This window comes from Cololabis saira, chromosome 4, assembly GCF_033807715.1.
Source record: "Cololabis saira isolate AMF1-May2022 chromosome 4, fColSai1.1, whole genome shotgun sequence".
In the NCBI taxonomy this organism is placed as follows: domain Eukaryota; kingdom Metazoa; phylum Chordata; class Actinopteri; order Beloniformes; family Belonidae; genus Cololabis; species Cololabis saira.
The window spans coordinates 5387512-5409660 of NC_084590.1; the positions used below are offsets into that span (position 1 = coordinate 5387512).

The 22149-nt window shown below is 42.6% G+C and overlaps 1 protein-coding gene across 2 annotated transcripts in view; it reads left to right on the forward strand.

Moving 5' to 3' along the window:
- tbx4 (T-box transcription factor 4) overlaps positions 1 to 22149 on the forward strand; it is a 63016-nt gene that overhangs the window by 34567 nt on the left and 6300 nt on the right. For both annotated transcript variants that reach the window (XM_061718695.1, XM_061718693.1), the window contains 3 exons: positions 4159 to 4306; positions 16613 to 16765; positions 17023 to 17111. In XM_061718695.1, coding sequence (XP_061574679.1) covers positions 4159 to 4306; positions 16613 to 16765; positions 17023 to 17111 — 390 coding nt within the window. The remainder of the gene's footprint in view (positions 1 to 4158; positions 4307 to 16612; positions 16766 to 17022; positions 17112 to 22149) is intronic.

Genomic DNA, 22149 nt, shown 5'->3' on the forward strand with positions numbered 1-22149 from the left:
AAATATAGAATACAAAGATTAGTAATTGCCGGTGATTACAGCTGGAGGTGTCCTGTGAACAGTTTTAGAGGCTTCTCTTTTACTATTGCGGTCTATGGGAAAAAAGCTTTTTGGGCCCCATGGGATTTTCTGTTGCAGTACCGCGGCTGGACACTGGAAAAAATCGGCACACCTTCTGAGTGCGAGACTGGGGGGCTGGTCCCGTCCCGTCTTCGCATCGCTTTCGCACAGACAGTCTTGAGGATTTGCAATCACAGGCTGAGCCTACCGTTAGTTTGTAAACTGTAAAGTGGGGGGGACAAATACATGATTTTGAAAAGTGTGGGGGGCATGTCCCCCCTGTCCCCAGTGGTAATTGCGTCGTGGCACTAACGGGCAGCAACGGCGTGCTGCCACTCACTCGCTTTATTTTATTGTATACTATTTATATACTTATTCTAACTTTTACTGTGACCACCAAATTATGTGGTTTTCCTGTCCTCCACATCATCTACAACATCTAGATTTAAGTCTCCGTGAAAGTCAGTGTCACGGTGGCTGGACACCCTTTCATTCATTCTGACGCCAAACAGGCTGCAGGAAGCCACTGCGCATGCTCAGTAGGCTCATCCATATGCATTTATCTCATCATCATCATTTATTACTCGTCCCAGGGCTTTGAGATTGAGACTGTGTCCCAATACAAGTACCTGGGAATTCTGATCGATGACTCTCTGTTTTAAGCCACAAATTGATCAACTTGTTAGAAAACTTAAGTTGAAACTGGGGTTTTCTTCAGAAATAGGGCATGTTTTTCTTTTGAGGCTAGGAAGAGGTTGGTTGCAGCCACTTTTATGTCTGTGCTGGGTTACGGTGACATTCTGTATATGCATGCATCTTCTCAATGCCTCCACTCGCTTGACACTGTTTATCATGGTGCATTGAGATTTATTACGAATATGAGAGCTCTCACTCACCATTGTACATTGTATGCCCGGGTGGGTTGGTCGGCCTTGTCCACTCGCAGGCTCAACCACTGGTACATTTTCATCTACAAGGCTATACTTGGTCTGATTCCAATATATTTACAGTCATACATTGACCGTAAAAAATCAGGAGGCTACCATCTACGCTCTCAGGAGCGTCTGCTACTATCTGTCCCTAGAGTGCATACCGAGCTGGGAAAGAAGGCCTTCAGGTCTGCTGCACCTTCCTCCTGGAACCAGCTGCAAAACACCTTGAATCTCAGAGAGCTGGTCTCACTTAATGCTTTTAAATCGCTCCTGACAGATCTTGAGATGTCCAATTCTGCTTGCAGATGCTATGAGTAATGTCAACAGTGATTTGTTTTGTTATGTGTCGTGTCATATGTCATGTTACTGTGTTGCTGCCTGTCTTGGCCAGGACCCTCTTGTAAAAGAGATTTTTAATCTCAACGAGTTTTTGTTTCCTGGTGAAATAAAGGTTAAATAAAAAATAAAAATAAATAAAATGTATGGTAAAAAGTGGGCGTGTAGAGGGCAGGATATGAGGCGGATTCAGCTGAGCAACCTTCCAGCTGGACTGTGATTTATAAAGAGAACAGATGTGCGTGCACATGGTTCAACTTGTAATAGGCGCTATATAAATAAAACTGAATTGAATATAATCAATAATAAACCCAAAAAAGATTTGAAGGTTACAGTGTCATTATCTTGCAATGGTTCTTCTGCTCTGTAAAACATAGTTTTGTGTTTTTGTTTATTTTCAAATGAGTAGAAACAAGTGTGGTACTTGTGATACGCGTTATTGATATGTGATTGATATGTGGACGTATTGATCCACGGGTTTGCTTCTCTTAACTGTGGCTATAACTCCATCTGATCACAATATCACAAAGTTGTTGTAATTGTAAGCAGCAAAGCAGTTAATGAATTAATGTATTCATATGTTTGTTTATAAGCATTTTTATATTATCCTAATTTTTCTAATTTGGTTGGTTGAAAACATTGGGAACCCATAAACTTAACATTTTTTTGGTTTGGTTTAAGTTAAGTGAAGCAAACCTTTGCCACATGTGCACATGTAGGAAAGCATGGACACACACTCTAAATGAGTTTATGGAAATGAAATGAATGAAGTTTCGAGAACGTTGTACCTGTTATATATATATATATATATATATATATATATATATATATATATATATATATATATATATATATATATATAAAATAATCTGTGAAGTTCATTTATACAATGAAACAGGTTGGATTACAGACAGGAACACAGGACTGCCATAAGAACAACCCACACGACATTACACAGACCCTGACCATGTGATCCATCCATCCACATACATACATACATACATACATACATACATACATACATACATACATACATACATACATACATACATACATACATACATACATACATACATACATACATACATACATACATACATACATACATACATACATACATACATACATACATACATACATACATACATACATACATACATACATACATACATTCAATTCAATTCAATTCAATTTTATTTATATAGCGTCTATTACAACAGAAGTTGTCTCTAGGATCTTTCTAGAGACCCAGAACATAAACCCCCGAGCAATTATTACATAAACACTGGCAGGTAAAAACTCCCCTAGTGGGAGAAAAACCTTAAGCCAAACAGTGGCAAGAAAAACTCCCCTTTAGGAGGAGAAACCTGGACCAGGACCTGGATCATAAGGGGGTAGAAACCTGGACCAGGACCTGGATCATAAGGGGGTAGAAACCTGGACCAGGACCTGGATAGAAACCTGGACCAGGACCTGGATCATAAGGGGGGACCCTCTTGCTGGAGACCAGACTGGGGGGTCGGGGACGTCAGCAGCACACAGCAGACAGGTGGAGGCAGCAGGGGGATGACCGGGGATGGGGGAGGGGCCGGGAACACAGGCCAGCACGCAGCTCCCAAAGCTCCGGCCTGAGAACATGCACAAAAGAGAAAAAAGGGGGGCCAGCACAAGAAACTACAGGAACGATGGACAAAAATGATAGCTATGAGATATTTATAATAAATAAAAATGGTAATGGAGAAGAGAGGAAGGGAAGAGGAGAGGAGAAGAAGGGTGAGAGGCACCGCCCAGTGGATCATGTCGGTGCTCCCCTGCAGCATAAGCCTATAGCAGCATATCTACCACCAAGCTATATTTGAGACTAACTATTATAGTCTTGTTCTATAGCTGCGACTATGACTACTGACTCTAACACACTAGAGTTTACACTACCTAGAGATTTACCAACACCAGCTAGAGGTTTACTAAACACTAACTATAGGCTTTAATAAACAGAAAGGTTTTAAGTTTAGTTTTAAAGGTGGAGGTGGTGTCAGCCTCCTTAACCCAGATTGGAAGTTGGTTCCATAGTAGTGGTGCCTGATAGCAGAATGCCCGCCCTCTACTCTAGGAACTACGAGTAGACCTGCACTGGGAGCGGAGAGCTCTGCCAGGAACATAAGGCAATATCAAATCTTGTAAATACTGAGGAGCTAAGCAGTTTTGGGCTTTATAAGCAAGCAATACAATTTTAAATTGAATTCTGAATTTTACGGGTAGCCAATGAAGCGACATACATACATACATACATACATACATGCATACATACATACATACATACATACATACATACATACACACACACACACACACACACACACACACACACACACACACACACACACACACACACACACACACACACACACACACACACACACACACACACACACACACACACACACACACACACACACACACACACACACACACACACACACACACACACACACACACACACACACACACACACACACACACACACACACATACATACATACCTGCTTTATGGTATTCTGGGTCCTGGGATCTGCTGGAGTCCAACTCAGGTGTGGGTAAACCAGGTTGCCAGTCCAGCCGGTACTCTGTCAGGCGGGACTGGTCCTTCCTCCTCATACACCTCATCAAATCTTGGTAGCCCCAATGGTCCAAAGTATTAATTATGCCTTCAATATGTTACATGTTTCAAAATGTTACGTGGTCATATCTGCTGACAGAGGGATGCTGCTGACTCTTCAAAGAAGGTACGTATGTTGTTAACTCCTTCACACCTCTATGACTGTGTTTGCAGGATGGTGGCTGGCAAGGCCGAGCCAGCGATGCCAGGCAGACTCTACGTTCATCCCGATTCACCCGCCACAGGAGCCCACTGGATGAGGCAGCTGGTTTCTTTCCAAAAGCTGAAGCTTACCAACAATCACCTGGACCCCTTTGGACATGTGAGTACTGCACTCACAATGAATCAAGGCATGTTTTTGGTGTCTACAAGCTTCATCTTCCTTTTTCAGCAGAAACATGGCACCTCTTCTCTGACCATTGCAGATGATGACTAAAACGTGAAACCACTGTTTACATATGCCCACAGTAGCTCTGGTAACGGCCCCCAAAACAGGCATTACGCACAAAACAAGTAAAAGAATAAATAAATGATTACAAGAAATACTTCAGGAAAGTCATTGACTGTGTTTCCATGCATCAATAACCCTTTTAAAACCTGAATATTGGCAATAACCTGAATTTGCACAGCCATGTAAACACCAATAACCCCTTTCAATAACCTGAATTTGCTCATATTGGGGTTTTTAAAAACCCCAATATGAGCCCTGGGTTCCTCCTTTTAAAACCTGAATATTGGGTCATGTAAACACCAAACGGAATATCCCCATCAAACGGAACAGGAATCTGTTTTCTGCACATGCTCTGTTCACAAGGAATCCTGGTCTTTTGAGTCCAGGAAGTTTTTATAAACACGGAGAAACAAGACCAGGAGGAGACTAATCACTTCATAAATGTAATGAAGGATATGAACATTTCTGCATTTGTAGACGGTAGAAAGTACCGGGATAGAAGATTTACAAGAAGGTGAGAGAAAAGTTGCGTGAAGCAGCATTTGTTTTGAATTTGGATACAGGAAGAAGAAGCAGAAATGACGGGAATTGCGTCATCACGTTCTCCGTGCGTCGCTGGTTTGATCCAGATATCCAGAATGATTAATTACCATGTAAACAGAATATTCCCAATGTTTCAGTAACCGGAATATTAGCAATAACCTGAATTTTGACTGCATGTAAACGTAGTCAATAAAGTGTGTTCCAAAACCATGTTCAGCAGGCTGGAAAAACAAATATGTGGTGAAGAAGAAAACCAGAGATGATCAAGGTCATGGAGGTCATTTTGAATGAACAAATGATGAATGACGTGTTGATTATCCTTCCTCGTGTTTTACATCCAGTTGAGAAACCAGACTGCTAATAAGTACAGCTTTGAAGTGCATACTGTGTCTTGGTCCCTGAAGGTTTTGTGGATGAGGGTCACCTCCAACCCGACTCCTAGGCAACATTGTCAATTTCAGCATTGCGTGTCTGGAACAGACTTCCGACACCCTGATACACTGGTAGAAATGTCACTCCTCCTGGAGGGATGGGGGATGTTGTGACAGGAATCTCAGCATATGCCACCCACACCACAGTAAGAAACTATCTGAGAAACATTCAACTGATGTGAAATATCTAGTTGATGAATGTAGGTCAATGACGTGACGCCTATATTTTCCGAAAAACAGATTTTTTTTCAATTTTAAAAAAGGTTTAAATGGATAAAAAAAAATACCATATATATATATATATATATATATATATGACCTACCTGTCCCACATATGGACTCAATTGAATTTTACAAAAAATACTAGTTATTTGGGATTTTGTTGTTGTTTTAAGCGTCAAAATGTCATGTGGTGCGACCGTCTTCATGACTCTTGTTTTGAAAACTTTTTTGGAAATTTAAATCAATCTTCTGCCCTATCTGGCATGATTTCTGAAATGTCTTGTAGTGTATAAGATTTCTACACATTTGTATTTATATTTCCATCATAATATATAAACAAAGTTTGACTGATTATGTCCATTTTATGAAATATCATGTGGCGACCATTAAAAAACAACCATTTTTGTATAAAACTGAAAAAAGATGTCAAGATGTCAAGGAAATTAATTTATTTTAACGTGAATCATGGTTTCACCACATTACTTTTTTAACCCTTGTGCTGTCTTCTTCTATCCTTCTTTCCTCCTGCTCTCTCCTTCCTTCTTCCTTTCCTCTTTTCCTCCTTTTTTACCCTCCTTTACTCCTTTTCTTCCTACCTCCCTTCCATCATTCGTTCCTTTATTACCTTCTTTGCTTTTCCTTCCTTCTTTCCTTATTTTATCCATTCCTTCCTTCTTCCCTCCCTTCTTCCTTTCCTTTTCTCCCTTCGTTCCTTCCTTTCTCCCTTCCTTACTCCCTTTCCTACTTCCTTCCTTCTTTTTCTTCTTTTCTCCTTTCTCCCTTCCTTCCATCTTTTCTTCCTTCCTTACTCCCTTCCATCTTCTCTACCTTCCTTACTCCCTTTCCTACTTCCTTCCTTCTTTCTTTCTTTTCTCTTTTCTTCCTTCTTTCCTTCCTTCCATCTTTTCTTCCTTCCTTCATTCCTTCTTTTCTCCTTTAACCCTTCCTTGACCCAAAGACAGCACAAGGGTTAAAGGGGACATATTATGGCATTTAATGTATATTTTAAACAGGCCTTGAATGTCTTAAAAACAATCTAAAGCTTGTTTTTTCTACATAAATCAGAAATTCAGTCTCTGGGCCATGTTTTTATTTTTTCCGCTCCTAAAGCCTTTTTCTGTGCTTCATTTTCAGGGCGGGGGGGGCTATGATAATGAGGCTCTGCGCTGATTGGCTGCTTGAATGACGTGTAGCATGGGAGGAGACAAAGCGTCGCTCCGGGGAGAAGAGCAGCGGCTGCGTAGCAAAGCGTGTCCACGGTTCTGCGTTAAATCCACACGTACCCTACGCCGTAGGCTCTGCGTTGGTGTAACGCGGAACCATAAATCAGCCTTTAGTCACCTCGTCTTCACACAGGAAGATTTCTTATTTCTTATGTTACAAGACAAATGAATCATGTTAACTGTAAAGAAATCACAACACTGAATTTTCACAAATGGCAACTTTATTGTTAAAATATATAAATAAAATGTATGCACTATTGCTGGCTCAAGGAAGGACCGCGCGTCTTCTGAATGTGAACAGCTCCAGGTGCTTGAAAGATCTGAAACCACAGAGGAAAAATGTATTACGGTACTAATAGAGCCCCGAGCTCCTCAGCGGTCCGGTCCGTGAGCAGCCCCCGCAGCTCCGTATGCGGCGCCGGTGCTCCGGAGCTAAGCTAAATACTTAGCCCATGCAAAGATCTTACAAATATAAATACCATAAAAAAAAAGGAACTTACCGCTGACTCCTGTGCAGTTACCAGGTCCGTGCTGTGGGAACTGATCCTGTTATGAGGGTAAATGTCGATGCAAAATCTAATTTGTTCAAACAGCCACCGCTGCTGAACAATGGTGGAGCTCCAGCCGGCGGAGAGAGCTGGTTGTGGGCGTGGTTTCAGCAGCGGAGGCCGAACCTCTGCGCCTCGGGTGACGTCACCCTAGGCGCAGATTCTCATCGGCTCAAAAAAAATCACGTGACACTGGGGGATTCTGTAAGGCGGGGGTCACAGACCTTGCAGAAATTCATGGGATTTTGTCTCCCCTCTGCTGGCAGGGTGAGGGGAGACCACTTTATATATGTTAAAACAAGAAAAAACGTGTTTTTCATAATATGTCCCCTTTAAGGCTAGTGCCAATTCATCTTGACAAAAATCACTTAATTTAAAAGTTTTATATGAATTTATGTGTACACAACATTCTTAATGTTTGAATTACTGCAATACATATTCTTTTTTTTATTATTTTAAAATTGACCTGTTGAAAATCCTTATTCGTCATTGACCCATATGCAAACAGCAAGACCATGGAGCATGGGGAGATGGAGGAGTGGAGGGAAGCAGAGGACTGCCAGAGAGAGAGGGAGAGAGAGGCTGCAGAGGGAGGTGAAGAGTGCGACTGTGGCAGCGCTCCCCAGGGTAACTCTGGGATAGCTTGTCTGAAAACATCCCATCAATGGGCGGGCTCATTAGGTTCATAACCTCTCAGATCAGTGGCGGAGCCTGCTGTCAGGTTGAGTTGAGTGCCTGGCCAGTGATAAGGGCGAGTAATGAGGACAGAGCGAGTTAGAGGCCAAGCAGGGGCCAGATGACGCCCAGACTGGGAGGTGTAGGAGACACAGCGCCGCTCAAAGTGCACCCAAGGAAATCCCAGGCACTAATTATGCTCATTACAGAATGTGCAAAAAGGACTAATTCAGCATGTAGTCCTGCCCTGTACGGTAGTGATGGAGGATTCATTACAAATGTGATTTAGTTACCTGATTACGTTTCATTTTATGGATCAACATAAAAGCTTGGAGTCCTGTGGTAGAGACAGAGCTGGTAGAGGAGCCAAAAATTGTACTCAAGTAAAAGTACTGTTACTTCAGAATAATATGACTCAAGTAGAAGTAAAAAGTAGTCATCCAAATAATTACTTGAGTAAAAGTAAAAAAGTACTTGGTGAAAAAACTACTCAAGTACTGAGTAACTGTTGAGTAACGTCTGATTTATTTTTTTAACACAACCATTTAAACAGACAAAAGTACAAAATAATCATCTTCAGGCAAATTAAATCAATAAAATAAATTAAAATTAATAAAAAATAAAAAATAGCTTAAATTAAAATAATCTTAAAGTAAATTCAAGTACTTTAATAAATAATAAAATAAATAAAATAATAACAGAATTAAAAATAAATTAAGCACAAGTAGCACAAAATTTCCAGCCTTTGTACTTTTCTTTTTTAACCAGCAGAACTAGAACAAACATGAACTCATAGAAACTCTGTGTGTGTTTGAGTCTGTGTAAATGTGACAAAACATGCAAAAACAAACATTTTTCCCAAAGAATCACCCAGTGATGTCATGAGATTGACGCGTACACGGATAAAAGGGATAAAAGAAAAGTAACAGCTCAACGTAGTCTAATGTAGCGGAGTAAGAGGAACAGTTTCTTCTTCACAAATCTACTCAAGTAAAAGTAAAAAGTATAGTGATCAAAAACTACTCCTAAAAGTACAAAATCTCCCAAAACTTACTCAAGTAAATGTAACAGAGTAAATGTAACTCGTTACTTCCCACCTCTGCTAATTATGCTCATTACAGAATGTGCAAAAAGGACTAATTCAGCATGTAGTCCTGCCCTGTACGGTAGTGATTGATTCATTACAAATGTGATTTAGTTACCTGATTACGTTTTGTTTTATGGATAAACATAAAAGCTTGGAGTCCTGTGGTAGAGGTGGGCCATTAGGCTGGTGATTACAGCACATGCCACATGAGGGGAATGTCATCACGCTGTGAGACGCAGGTGTAATTCTCGGTCACAACTTCACTGCAAATTGTCTTCACTGCGTCTCCCACATACTCCTTGTCTCTCTTAACTCTTTCAGTCCTGGCATAACACATACATTGTAATATTGGTTTCATACAGAAGAGTATTAGGGCCAGGCAAGAAAAAAAAAAATTGCGATTTTTTTTCATTATGCACTTCGAGAAAAAAGATGAAATGTCGAGAAAAAAGTCGAAATGTCGAGATTGTTGAAATACAATTTCGAGAAAAAAGTCGAAATGTCGACTTTCTTCTCGACATTTCGACTTTTTTCTCGAAATTGTACTTCAACATCAATCTCAACATTTTGACTTTTTTCTCGACATTTTGACTTTTTTCTCGAAGTGCATAATGAAAAAAAAATCTTCCTCCTCTAAAATATTATTTTTATTTTTCTCCTCCCTGGCCCTGATACTCTTCCGTAGTTTCAAGACAAAAATGATAATTAAAAAAAAAAGATAAAGGAAACATACTGATATTTTTGCAACAGCTGACATAATCATAGGATAATAATAAAATACCACAGAAATATAATACAAAAGCTCCCTTTTAACTCCACTTCTGACGCTTCAGGTGAGTGGGGATGAAAATGAGGAACTTAGATGACTCTACTCTGATCTGACAGGACATTTGGATTTCTAAGTTACTTTCCATAGTACAAGCAGTGTACAAGGTGTGGCGTCTGAGCAGTGGACCTGCTCAGCATCAGTAGTATACTCTCTGATGGGAAACAGATGGCAGCAGCCTGCGACAGATTTACCACTCTTAGCCAAACTGTTTCACAAAGTGATGTGGTAGTGTAAGAGCAGTGTGGAGTCATTCATACCTATCATTAACCATGATAGTGAACTGTACCGCCATTCAGCACGTATTTCAAACAATAATGTTCATATTGAGCAATACCTCATTACAAATGTATATCTGCTGTCATGATCATTTCCTGATGCTAACTAGGAGCTTTGGCTGTAACTTTAGTATAATGACAAACCTTGATAAGTGCATTTTACTCTCTTGACACGGTGGCACGGTTGGGTCATTACTACGGAAGAGTATCAGGGCCATGCAGGAGAAAAAATATTTGAGAAGGAAGTTTTTTTTTTATTGTGTTATTATTATTATTTTTTTATTATTGTAAAAAAGTCGAAATGTCAAGATTAATGTTGAAATATAATTTCAAGAATAAAGTTAAAACTTTGTGTATAAAGTCAAAATTTCGTGAATAAAGTCGGAATTTCGAAAATAAAGTTGAAATACATTTCGACTTTTTTCTCGAAATTGTACTTCGACATTAATCTCGACATTTCAACTTTTTTCTCAACATTTCGACTTTTTTCTCAAAATTGTACTTGGACATTAATCTTGACATTTCGACTTTTTTCTCGAAGTGCATAATTAAAAAAAAAATCTTCCTCCTCCAAAATATTATTTTTATTTTTCTCCTGCCTGGCCCTAATACTCTTCTGAACATTACAGACTATTCTTGAAAATAAACAAATAAAAATGAGCCAGAACACTTCAGTCATCCAGAACGCAAGCCAGTCAATGAAAGCAATTACATCAGCGTGTTTTTACATCAGTAGAGATGAAAGCAAATTCTTTCTTTAGCCTCTCAGTGATGTGAGGAAGGCTTTTTTGATCAGTGCTCTCAGACAGTCATCCAAGACTCTCCGCTATCACTCTCTGACAGCAGAGCAGACAAAGGTCAACGCAGAGCCTGTGGTGAAGCAGCCAATACTTTATCTGTGCCTGCAGCTTTATACCCTGCCCCGGCAACAGGAGCATGTGAGCAAGGGCTGCTCGGTGTTCAACCTGACCCTAGCAGCCATGGCCTCCTCAACCTTTGCTTCTCTTTGGGAGCCCCCTTGAGGAGAGGGCTTTAGTGTCTGGCAAATGGTGGTGGTGATGGGGTGGGGGGTACGGAGTTTGACGTTGATCCCGGTTGACAGAGCTGGACTAGTGATGACCCTGTCCCACTGTTGCTGATGCCTCGCTGAGCACAGCACTAGGCTGAGGAAAGTGATGTTACTGAGCTGACCTGCAGCCTCCCAGTAACCTCAACACTCGACACATGCCACCTGCTACACTGACGCACAACTCCACAGTGACAGAGCTGAGAGATGCACAGAAACTGTTCTCTGACCTGATTGAGTCCACACACTTTACACTTAAAAGCTCAAGCTCCTGTGGGAATTAAACTGGGGAATGTCTGACTCTCCGTACGAAATTAACCCTGGTGCTGTCTTCAGGTCAAGGAAGGAGGAAGGGAAGAAGGGAGGAAAGAAGGAAGGAAGGAAGGAAGAAAAGAAGGAAGGAAGGGAGAAAAGAAGGAAGGAAGGAAAGAAGGGAGGAAAGAAGGAAGGATGGGAGAAAAGAAGGAAGGAAGGAAAGAAAGAAGGAAGGGAGAAAAGAAGAAAGGGAGAAAAGAAGGAAGGAAGGAAAGGAGGAAAGAAGGAAGGAAGGGAGGAAGGAGGGAAGGAAGGAAGGAAGGAAGGAAGGAAGGAAGGAAGGAAGGAAGGAAGGAAGGAAGAAAAGAAGGAAGAAAAGAAGGAAGGAAGAAAGAAAAGAAGGAAGGAAGGGAGAAAAGAAGGAAGGAAGGAAGGAAAGAAGGGAGGAAAGAAGGAAGGAAGGAAAGAAGGAAGGAAGGGAGAAAAGAAAGAAGGACGGGAGAAAAGAAGGGAAAAAAGAAGGAAGGAACATAGAAAAGAAGGAAGGAAGATAGAAATGAAGGAAGGAAGGGAGAAAAGAAGGAACAGAATGAGGTCATTTTGACCCAAAGACAGTACAAGGGTTAAAGGAATCAATTAGTGTCACAATGTGTTCAGATGTTGAGATGAAAATAAGCACCTCCAAGTGTGAGGTCATGATTCTCAGTCAATTCAATTAGATTCAATTCAATTCAATTCAATTGTATTTGTATAGTGTCTATTACAACAGAAGTGGTCCCTAGGTGTTTTCCAGAGACCAGAACATGACAGTCAGGAGATGGCAGGTGACCTGGCCTGGGTTGGGAACGAGCTGGTGCCTAAAGTCAGGGCGTTCAAGTCTGTCAGGGTCTTCTTCACAAATGGGGCAGAGCGGAGTGGAAGATTCACAGAAGGATTAGTGTTGCAGATGAAACTACTCTGTTGGCTGAAAAAAGACTGTTCTTATTTTACCAGTTGCTCTACATTCCAACCTTCACGCCTAGTCCTGAACTCTGGGTAGGGACCAAAATAATGAGATCGGAAATATATAAGCAGTCAAAATGAGTTTCTCAGAAGTCAAGCTGCGCTAACTCTCTCCCTTACTGCTCTTTTGATGGTGGTGATAAGTTGAGGCGGTCTGGGCATCCAGTCAGGATGGAGGGATGGATGGAGGAGGGGAGGAGGAGTTTCACTTTCATCACGTCAGGCGGGAAGAACCAAGAGACTCGGTTTGGAAACACATTGTTGTCGGATGGATGGAAGGATGGAAGGAAGGAAGGATGGAAGGAAGGAAGGAAGGAAGGATGGAAGGAAGGAAGGATGGAAGGAAGGAAGGAAGGAAGGATGGAAGGATGGAAGGAAGGAAGGATGGAAGGAAGGAAGGAAGGAAGGAAGGAAGGAAGGATGGAAGGATGGAAGGAAGGAAGGATGGAAGGAAGGAATGATGGAAGGAAGGAAGGAAGGATGGAAGGAAGGAAGGAAGGAAGGAAGGAAGGAAGGAAGGAAGGATGGAAGGATGGAAGGAAGGATGGAAGGAAGGAAGGAAGGAAGGAAGGAAGGAAGGAAGGATGGAAGGAAGGAAGGAAGGAAGGAAGGAAGGAAGGAAGGATGAATGGATGAATGGATGGATGGATGGATGGATGGATGGATGGAAGGATGGATGGATGGATGGATGGAAGGATGGATGGATGGATGGACGGAAAGAAGGATGGATGGATGAATGGATGGATGGAAGGATGTATGGATGGATGAATGGATGGATGGAAGGATGTATGGATGGATGAATGGGAGGATGAATGGGTGGTTTGATGGATGGATAGCTGGATGAACGGATGGATGGATGGCTCTTCTAAGCATCAATTCAATTTAATTCAATTCAATTTTATTTATATAGCGTCTATTACAAGAGAAGTTGTCTCTAGTATATTTCCAGAGACCAGAACATAAACCCCCGAGCAATTATTACATAAACACTGGCAGGTAAAAACTCCCCTAGTGGGAGAAAAACCTTAAGCCAAACTGTGGCAAGAAAAACTCCCCTTTAGGAGGAAAGAAACCTGGACCAGGACCTGGACCATAAGGGGGAAGAAACCTGGACCAGTAATGCGCGTCGTCGCAGGATGGAGACGCACATTTTGATGTATAACACACCTGGGTGCACGTTACGGTTCAGGCGAAGAAGCGGCCAAAGAAGTGGCATAAATTGCGGCAAAATTACACGATTAATTCAAAGTGGCCGACTTCCTGTTTGGTTTCGGCCATGGCGCCAAGAGACTTTTCTTTAAGTTGCGACATGATACAGGTGTGTACCGATTTTCGTGCATGTACGTCAAACCATACTTTGGGGCTTGAGCCACGAAGTTCTCTAGGGGGCGCTGTTGAGCCGTTAGGCCACGCCCATTAATGCAAACCATTAAATATCAAATTTTTCGCCAAGCCTGGCTTGGTGCAAAATTTGGTTTGGTCTTTTGGGGCACGTAAAATTTCGTCGGAAAAAAAATTATACAATAGGTACAATAGGGCCTTCGCACTGTAAGTGCTCGGGCCCTACTAAATAGTTAAATGAGTAAATAACTGAATTAAGAAGGAAAGAAAGAAAAGAAAGAAAGAAAAAGAGAAAAAAAAAAGTTATAATAGTACTAATATATAGAACAGCTATGGTCACAGTCACCAGAACCAGAGTTCACCTGCAGACATGCAGACGTAGGTACCGTCTTATTATGGAATTGGGCTGTACCAGGGACTGATCAGGAGGGGTCCCGGTTTGTGACAGCAGTGACATTGTCAAAATATATAAGAAAGGGCAACCAAACCTTTTTAAATTTGTCCTTATTACCCCTCAGTGAATTTGATCTTCTCCAATTTTAGGTGAAACATAATGTCTCTCATCCACCTGACATGTGAGGGAGGTTTTCAGCTCTTCCAGTTCAATAGTATTTGGCGTCGGGCTAGCAAAGTAGTAAAGGCCACCACATTATACATGTTTAATGGCCAGTTGCAGTTCTCAGGTTTTACTCCAAATACAGCTATCAGAGGATGTGTATCTTTTATCATATTGAAAACATCGCTCAAGGAGTTAAATATTTCAAGCCAGAATGTGAGTAGAGTGGGACATGTCCAAAACTTATGTATTAAAGTAGCTGGAGCGTGCTTGCACCGATCACATGTGGGATCAATATTGGGGTAAATCTTGGCCAGTTTGACTTTGGTACAGTATAGTGGATGCGATGAACAATTTTAAATTGTATGAGGCCATATCTGGAGCATGAAGAGGATGAGTGTACTTGCTCTAAAACTGCTTTCCACAGCTCATCAGAAAGAGGTACCAAGATCGTCCTCCCAGAGGGTTCTAATGTTGGTGGTGGGCTGAGGATTTATATTAGTTAGAGTGTCATAGATCCTCGAGATGACACCTCTACGATTTAACCTTGTGGCCAGAATAGTATCTAAGTATCTAAGGGTGTCTTGGATTCTGAATTTTACGGGAACCAATGTAGCGAAGCTAGCACTGGAGAGACGTGGTCTCTCCTGCTGATTCCTGTCAGCACTCGTGCAGCTGGAGCCTATTCAGCAAATTACTTGGACATCCTGCTAACAACACATTACAGTAATCTAGTCTAGAAGATACAAACGCATGAACTAGTTTTTCTGCATCACTCTGCGAGAGGATTTTCCTAATCTTTGCAATATTACGGAGATGGAAAAATGCTATTTTACAAACCTGATTAATATATGGTTTAAACGACAAATCCTGGTCGATAACAACACCAAGGTTTCTCATAATTGCACTGGAAGCCATCGCAACACCTGTGAGGTTAATCACAGGTGTTTAAACTTGTTTTTGTCCTTCTAAACCGGGGGTTGGCAACCCGCGGCTCTAGAGCCGCATGCGGCTCTTTAGCGCCGCCGTAGTGGCTCCTTGGAGCTTTTTCAAAAATGTTTGACCTTTTTTTTTCATTCTTTTTTTCCTTTTTTCTCTTTTTACCTTTTTTCTTTTTTTTCATTTTTCTTTTTTTCTTCTTTTTTTTCATTTTTCTTTTTTTCTTCTTTTTTTCCTTTTTTTCTGTTTTTTTTTTCTCTTTCTTGTCTTCTTCTTCTTTTTTCTTTTCCTTTTTAATCTCGACATTTTGACTTTTTTCTCAACATTTTGACTTTTTTCTCGAGATTGTACTTCAACATTAATCTCGACATTTCAACTTTTTTCTCAACATTTCGACTTTTTTCTCGACATTTCGACTTTTTGCATAATTTGCATGAAGTGCATAATGAAAAAAAAAAATCTAACCCCAGTTATAACTAATATATAAACATGCAGCATGTGTTGTCTTCATTCTAAGGCTGATACAAGACTTTTCATTTTTTGCGGCTCCAGACATACTTGTTTTTTGTGTTTTTGGTCCAATATGGCTCTTTCAACATTTTGGGTTGCCGACCCCTGGTCTAAACTGTCCATGCTTTGTTAACAGATGTCAGGACAGTCACTTCCTGATCCACTCCAAGTTTTGGACTGTCCTGGTGACAGCTGTCCACTGTAATGTCAGGAATCAATCACACGTTATCACTTCCCATTGTCTACTGTCTACTGTTCACTGTCCTTATATTTATATTATATATGGTTTAGTTCCTGTCAAAGTTTCTTAAAGCATAGGAGGACTTTGGAGAAACATTCTTGTTCTCTCCCCTTCTGCAGAAGTGCGTAAAACCATTCCAGCCAGTCTTTGTGTTTTCCTTTGGTTCCGAAATTGTTTAATGCTGTTTTAGACCTAACACACCATCTAAGCCCTTCCTATGATGCTTTGGACCAAGAATGATAACCTCTGTTTTATCTGAATTTAGAAGCAAAACATTTCCGTACATCCAGTCCTTGATGTCCCTAAGACATGCCTGAAGTTTAACTAACGGTTCTGTTTCATCCGGCTTCATAGACAAGTAGAGCTGCGTATCATCAGCATAGCATCATTCCAGAGTCCGTGGTTGATATGGTGTTTTCTGGTTCCCTGTGTAGATCATCCTGAACTCCATGCACAAATACCAACCCAGGCTTCACATAGTGAAAGCAGATGAAAACAACGCCTTTGGATCCAAGAACACTGCCTACTGTACTCATGTCTTCCATGAGACTGCCTTCGTTTCTGTGACCTCTTACCAAAACCACAAGGTAGAACAATGAAATCTATTGTGTATCTACCAGATATATGTATAAAAAGGTGTCATTACACTCCTGCAGTCTTTTAACGTTTTGGGATTTGAAAAATGTTTGTGTTTTTTCAATCATTAAAATGTGAATAGAGGAGCTTAGATGGCATCATGGCTCTTTCCAGAAAAATGACTGATGTTGTAAAACAGTTGCTTAATACAGACTTTTACTTTTTCCCCAAAGAGTCTAAGAGCTTCACTTAAATATCATTTTCTCAGATCACTCAGCTGAAGATAGAAAACAATCCATTTGCTAAAGGGTTCAGAGGCAGCGAAGAAGGAGATCTGCGCGTCTCAAGACTACAAGGGTATGTCTACACAAAAAAGAACCAGAAGTAAAGGAGAATCTAATAAACTTGATGTAATGTATACAATTCTTACAGTCACTGGCCACTTTATGAGGTACACCGTTCTCGTACAATAGTAGACCCTCTTTGTGCTTTCCAAACTGCATGAATAGTTCTTGGTATAGATTCAACAAGATGGTTGAAATATACCTCAGGGATTTTGTTGACATGGTAACATCGCACAGTCGCAGATGATGATCAAGTTGCATTAAGGGCCAAGAAAATATTTCCCACACTAATACACCCATCACCAGCACGTGCCTGATCTATTACTACAAGCAGTACTCCAGTTGTAAAAATAAAATCAGGGGGGATGGTGGATTTTATCATATGGGGACAGATAATTTGTGCTGATTATAAATAATATAATATATTACAAATAATAGCAGTGACCAAAACAGCTGCAGAAATACTGCAGGAATGACATAGCAGCAGTTAAATGCAGCCTTCTGTAAGCTTTAAATATCCACTGGGCTTACATCAAATACATCAAAACACAACAATAAAAAACACTTTTCTGAACTTATCAATATGACTCTGTCCTTCACAGGATAAGTAACATGGATCACTGCAAAAACTCTAAATCTTAACAAGAATATTTGTCTTATTTCTAGTTAAAATGTCTCATTTTAGTAAAAACATCTCATTACACTTAAAACAAGACTCATCACTGGAAAAAACAACAATTTTCACCTGTTTCAAGTAGATTTTCACTTGAAATAAGTAGAAAAATCTGCCAGTGGAACAAGATTTTTTTGCTTGTAATAAGAAGATAAATCTTGTCCCACTGGCAGATTTTTCTACTTATTTCAAGCGAAAATTTACTTGAAACAGGTGAAAATTGTCAAATAAGTTATTTTTCTGGTGTTATTTTTCTGGTGATGACTCTAAATGTTGAAATAGCAGTAAAACCACATTCATTGATGAAATGACATAAGGGATGGAAAGGAGGGATGGCAGTTTTACAGGGGGGATGATTTGGACCGTTTTTATTTCAGGGGGGATGATTTGGACCGTTTTTATTTCAGGGGGGATGATTTGGACCGTTTTTATTTCATGGGGGGATGCCGTCCCCCCTCATCCCCCTCAACTCCAGTACTGACTACAAGGCAGGAAGGACCCATGCATCGTGTTGTTTTCCAGCTTTTCAATCATTTCTCCCAATTTGGCCTTAGTTTTGTTTTAGCTGACATTTAGGAATGGCACCTGGTGTGGTCCTCTGCTGCTGTACCCCGTCTGATTCAAGGCAGCTATGACTTCAGCACTTACAGATAGCCTTCTGGATCCCCTAGTTGAAAGACCTATGTTATTTTCACTGAGAGAACTGCTGAATAGCAGTAGATCAGCAGTTTCTGAAATACTCAGGGTGGCCCGTATATGAACAACAACCAGTCCACCCTCAAAGTCACTTAGATCACCATCCCTCTTCATTCTGCACTGTTGAGTCAGTAAGTGTGGTCCCAACAGAGGTGCCTTGCAGCACTTTAGAAGTCTCCCAGAGGTGCCCATTTCACCCACTCCACTTAACATTACACATAGAGACTGTTTTGGCACTGGATTGTGGCTAATCCCCATCAATTTACACACACCATCCTGAGCTGCCAGTAGGTTCAGACATGAGAATGGATATATAGATCAGGGGAGGCAACCCTGGTCCCAGAGAACTGCAGTCCTGCAGGTTTTAGACATGCCCCGTCTTCATCACACCCTGATACAAAGGACTGTGTCAGTGACTGTGTTTCCATGCATCAATAACCCTTTTAAAACCTGAATATTGGCAATAACCCGAATTTGCACGGCAATGTAAACACCAATAACCCCTTTGAATAACCCCAATTTGCTCATATTCGGGTTTTTAAAAACCAGAATATGAGCCCTGGGTTACTCCTTTTAAAACCTGAATATTGGGTCATGTAAACGCCAAACAGAATATCCCCATCAAACGGAACAGGAATCTGTTTTCTGCACATGCTCTGTTCACAAGGAATCCTGGTCTTTTGAGTCCAGGAAGTTCTTATAAACACGGAGAAACACAAGACCAGGAGGAGACTAATCACTTCATAAATGTAATGAAGGATATGAACATTTCTGCATTTGTAGACGGTAGAAAGTACCGGGATAGAAGATTTACAAGAAGGTGAGAGAAAAGTTGCGCAAAGCAGCATTTGTTTTGAATTTGGATACAGGAAGAAGAAGCAGAAATGACGGTAATTGCGTCATGATGTTCTCCGTGCGTCGCTGGTTTGATCCAGATATCCCACATGATTAATTACCATGTAAACGGAATATTCTGAATGTTTCAGTAACCGCAATATTAGAAATAACCCGTATTTTGACTGCATGTAAACGTAGTCATTGACGACACGCTGATGATGACCATTGATTAGAATCAGGTGTTGATGTAAGGTTGGGTCCACTACGCCACGACTGCTGACCAGACCACATAGCAGCGGCCTGTCATGGTGGTGGGCCTACGGGAAGGCGGGCCCAGGTAACCTTTTCGGGCTGAGCCCGGCCGGGTCCCACGGGCAAAGACCCGGCCACCAGGCATTGATTGACTGAATGTGCCTATATTTTCAACACTGTGCCTAGTTTTATGTTTTACACTATGTAATATGTTTTACAATGTACAATATGTTTCTATACAGAACTTTGTATTTTTTTCTTTATCCTTTTGAAGGATAAAAAAGTCTTTGACAGATCACCTGTTTTGGCGTATTTGTTACAAGGTGGTGGTGGTGTGTGAGGAGGTATATGTGAGGGGGTGTGTGTGAGGGGGTGTGTGTGAGGGTGTGTGTGTGAGGGGGTGTGTGTGAGGGTGTGTGTGTGAGGGGGTATATGTGAGGGGGTGTGTGTGAGGGGGTGTGTGTGAGGGGGTATATGTGAGGGGGTGTGTGTGAGGGGGTATATGTGAGGGGGTGTGTGTGAGGAGGTATATGTGAGGGGGTGTGTGTGAGGGGGTGTGTGTGAGGGGGTATATGTGAGGGGGTGTGTGTGAGGAGGTATATGTGAGGGGGTGTGTGTGAGGGGGTATATGTGAGGGGGTGTGTGTGAGGGGGTGTGTGTGAGGGGGTATATGTGAGGGGGTGTGTGTGAGGGTGTGTGTGTGAGGAGGTATATGTGAGGGTGTGTGTGTGAGGGGGTGTGTGTGAGGGGGTGTGTGTGAGGGGGTATATGTGAGGGGGTGTGTGTGAGGGGGTGTGTGTGAGGAGGTATATGTGAGGGTGTGTGTGTGAGGGGGTGTGTGTGAGGGGGTGTGTGTGAGGAGGTATATGTGAGGGGGTGTGTGTGAGGGTGTGTGTGTGAGGGGGTGTGTGTGAGGAGGTATATGTGAGGGGGTGTGTGTGAGGAGGTATATGTGAGGGGGTGTGTGTGAGGGGGTGTGTGTGAGGGGGTGTGTGTGAGGAGGTATATGTGAGGGGGTGTGTGTGAGGAGGTATATGTGAGGGGGTGTGTGTGAGGGTGTGTGTGTGAGGGGGTATATGTGAGGGGGTGTGTGTGAGGGGGTGTGTGTGAGGGGGTGTGTGTGAGGAGGTATATGTGAGGGGGTGTGTGTGAGGGGGTGTGTGTGTGAGGGGGTGTGTGTGAGGAGGTATATGTGAGGGGGTGTGTGTGAGGGTGTGTGTGTGAGGGGGTGTGTGTGAGGGGGTGTGTGTGAGGGGGTGTGTGTGAGGGGGTGTGTGTGAGGAGGTATATGTGAGGGGGTGTGTGTGAGGGGGTGTGTGTGAGGGGGTGTGTGTGAGGGGGTGTGTGTGTGAGGAGGTATATGTGAGGGGGTGTGTGTGAGGAGGTATATGTGAGGGGGTGTGTGTGAGGAGGTATATGTGAGGGGGTGTGTGTGAGGGGGTGTGTGTGAGGGGGTGTGTGTGAGGGGGTGTGTGTGAGGGGGTGTGTGTGAGGGGGTGTGTGTGAGGAGGTATATGTGAGGGGGTGTGTGTGAGGGTGTGTGTGTGAGGGGGTATATGTGAGGGGGTGTGTGTGAGGGGGTGTGTGTGAGGAGGTATATGTGAGGGGGTGTGTGTGAGGGGGTGTGTGTGAGGGTGTGTGTGAGGGTGTGTGTGTGAGGGGGTGTGTGTGAGGAGGTGTATGTGAGGGGGTATATGTGAGGGGGTGTGTGTGAGGGTGTGTGTGTGTGAGGGGGTGTGTGTGAGGGGGTGTGTGTGAGGGTGTGTGTGTGTGAGGGGGTGTGTGTGAGGGGGTGTGTGTGAGGGGGTGTGTGTGAGGGGGTGTGTGTGAGGAGGTGTATGTGAGGGGGTATATGTGAGGGGGTGTGTGTGAGGGTGTGTGTGTGTGAGGGGGTGTGTGTGAGGGGGTGTGTGTGAGGGTGTGTGTGTGTGAGGGGGTGTGTGTGAGGGGGTGTGTGTGAGGGGGTGTGTGTGTGAGGGGGGTGTGTGTGAGGGGGTGTGTGTGAGGGGGTGTGTGTGAGGAGGTATATGTGAGGGTGTGTGTGTGAGGGGGTGTGTGTGAGGGGGTGTGTGTGAGGGGGTGTGTGTGAGGAGGTATATGTGAGGGGGTATATGTGAGGGGGTGTGTGTGAGGGTGTGTGTGTGAGGTGGTGTATGTGAGGGGGTGTAAGTGAGGGGGTGTGTGTGAGGGTGTGTGTGTGAGGGGGTGTATGTGAGGGGGTGTAAGTGAGGGGGTGTGTGTGAGGGTGTGTGTGAGGGGGTATATGTGAGGGGGTGTGTGTGAGGGGGTGTGTGTGAGGGGGTATATGTGAGGAGGTGTGTGTGAGGAGGTATATGTGAGGGTGTGTGTGTGAGGGGGTGTGTGTGAGGGGGTATATGTGAGGGGGTGTGTGTGAGGGGGTATATGTGAGGGGGTGTGTGTGAGGGGGTGTGTGTGAGGAGGTATATGTGAGGGGGTGTGTGTGAGGGGGTGTGTGTGAGGAGGTATATGTGAGGGTGTGTGTGTGAGGAGGTATATGTGAGGGGGTATATGTGAGGGGGTGTGTGTGAGGGTGTGTGTGTGAGGGGGTATATGTGAGGGGGTGTGTGTGAGG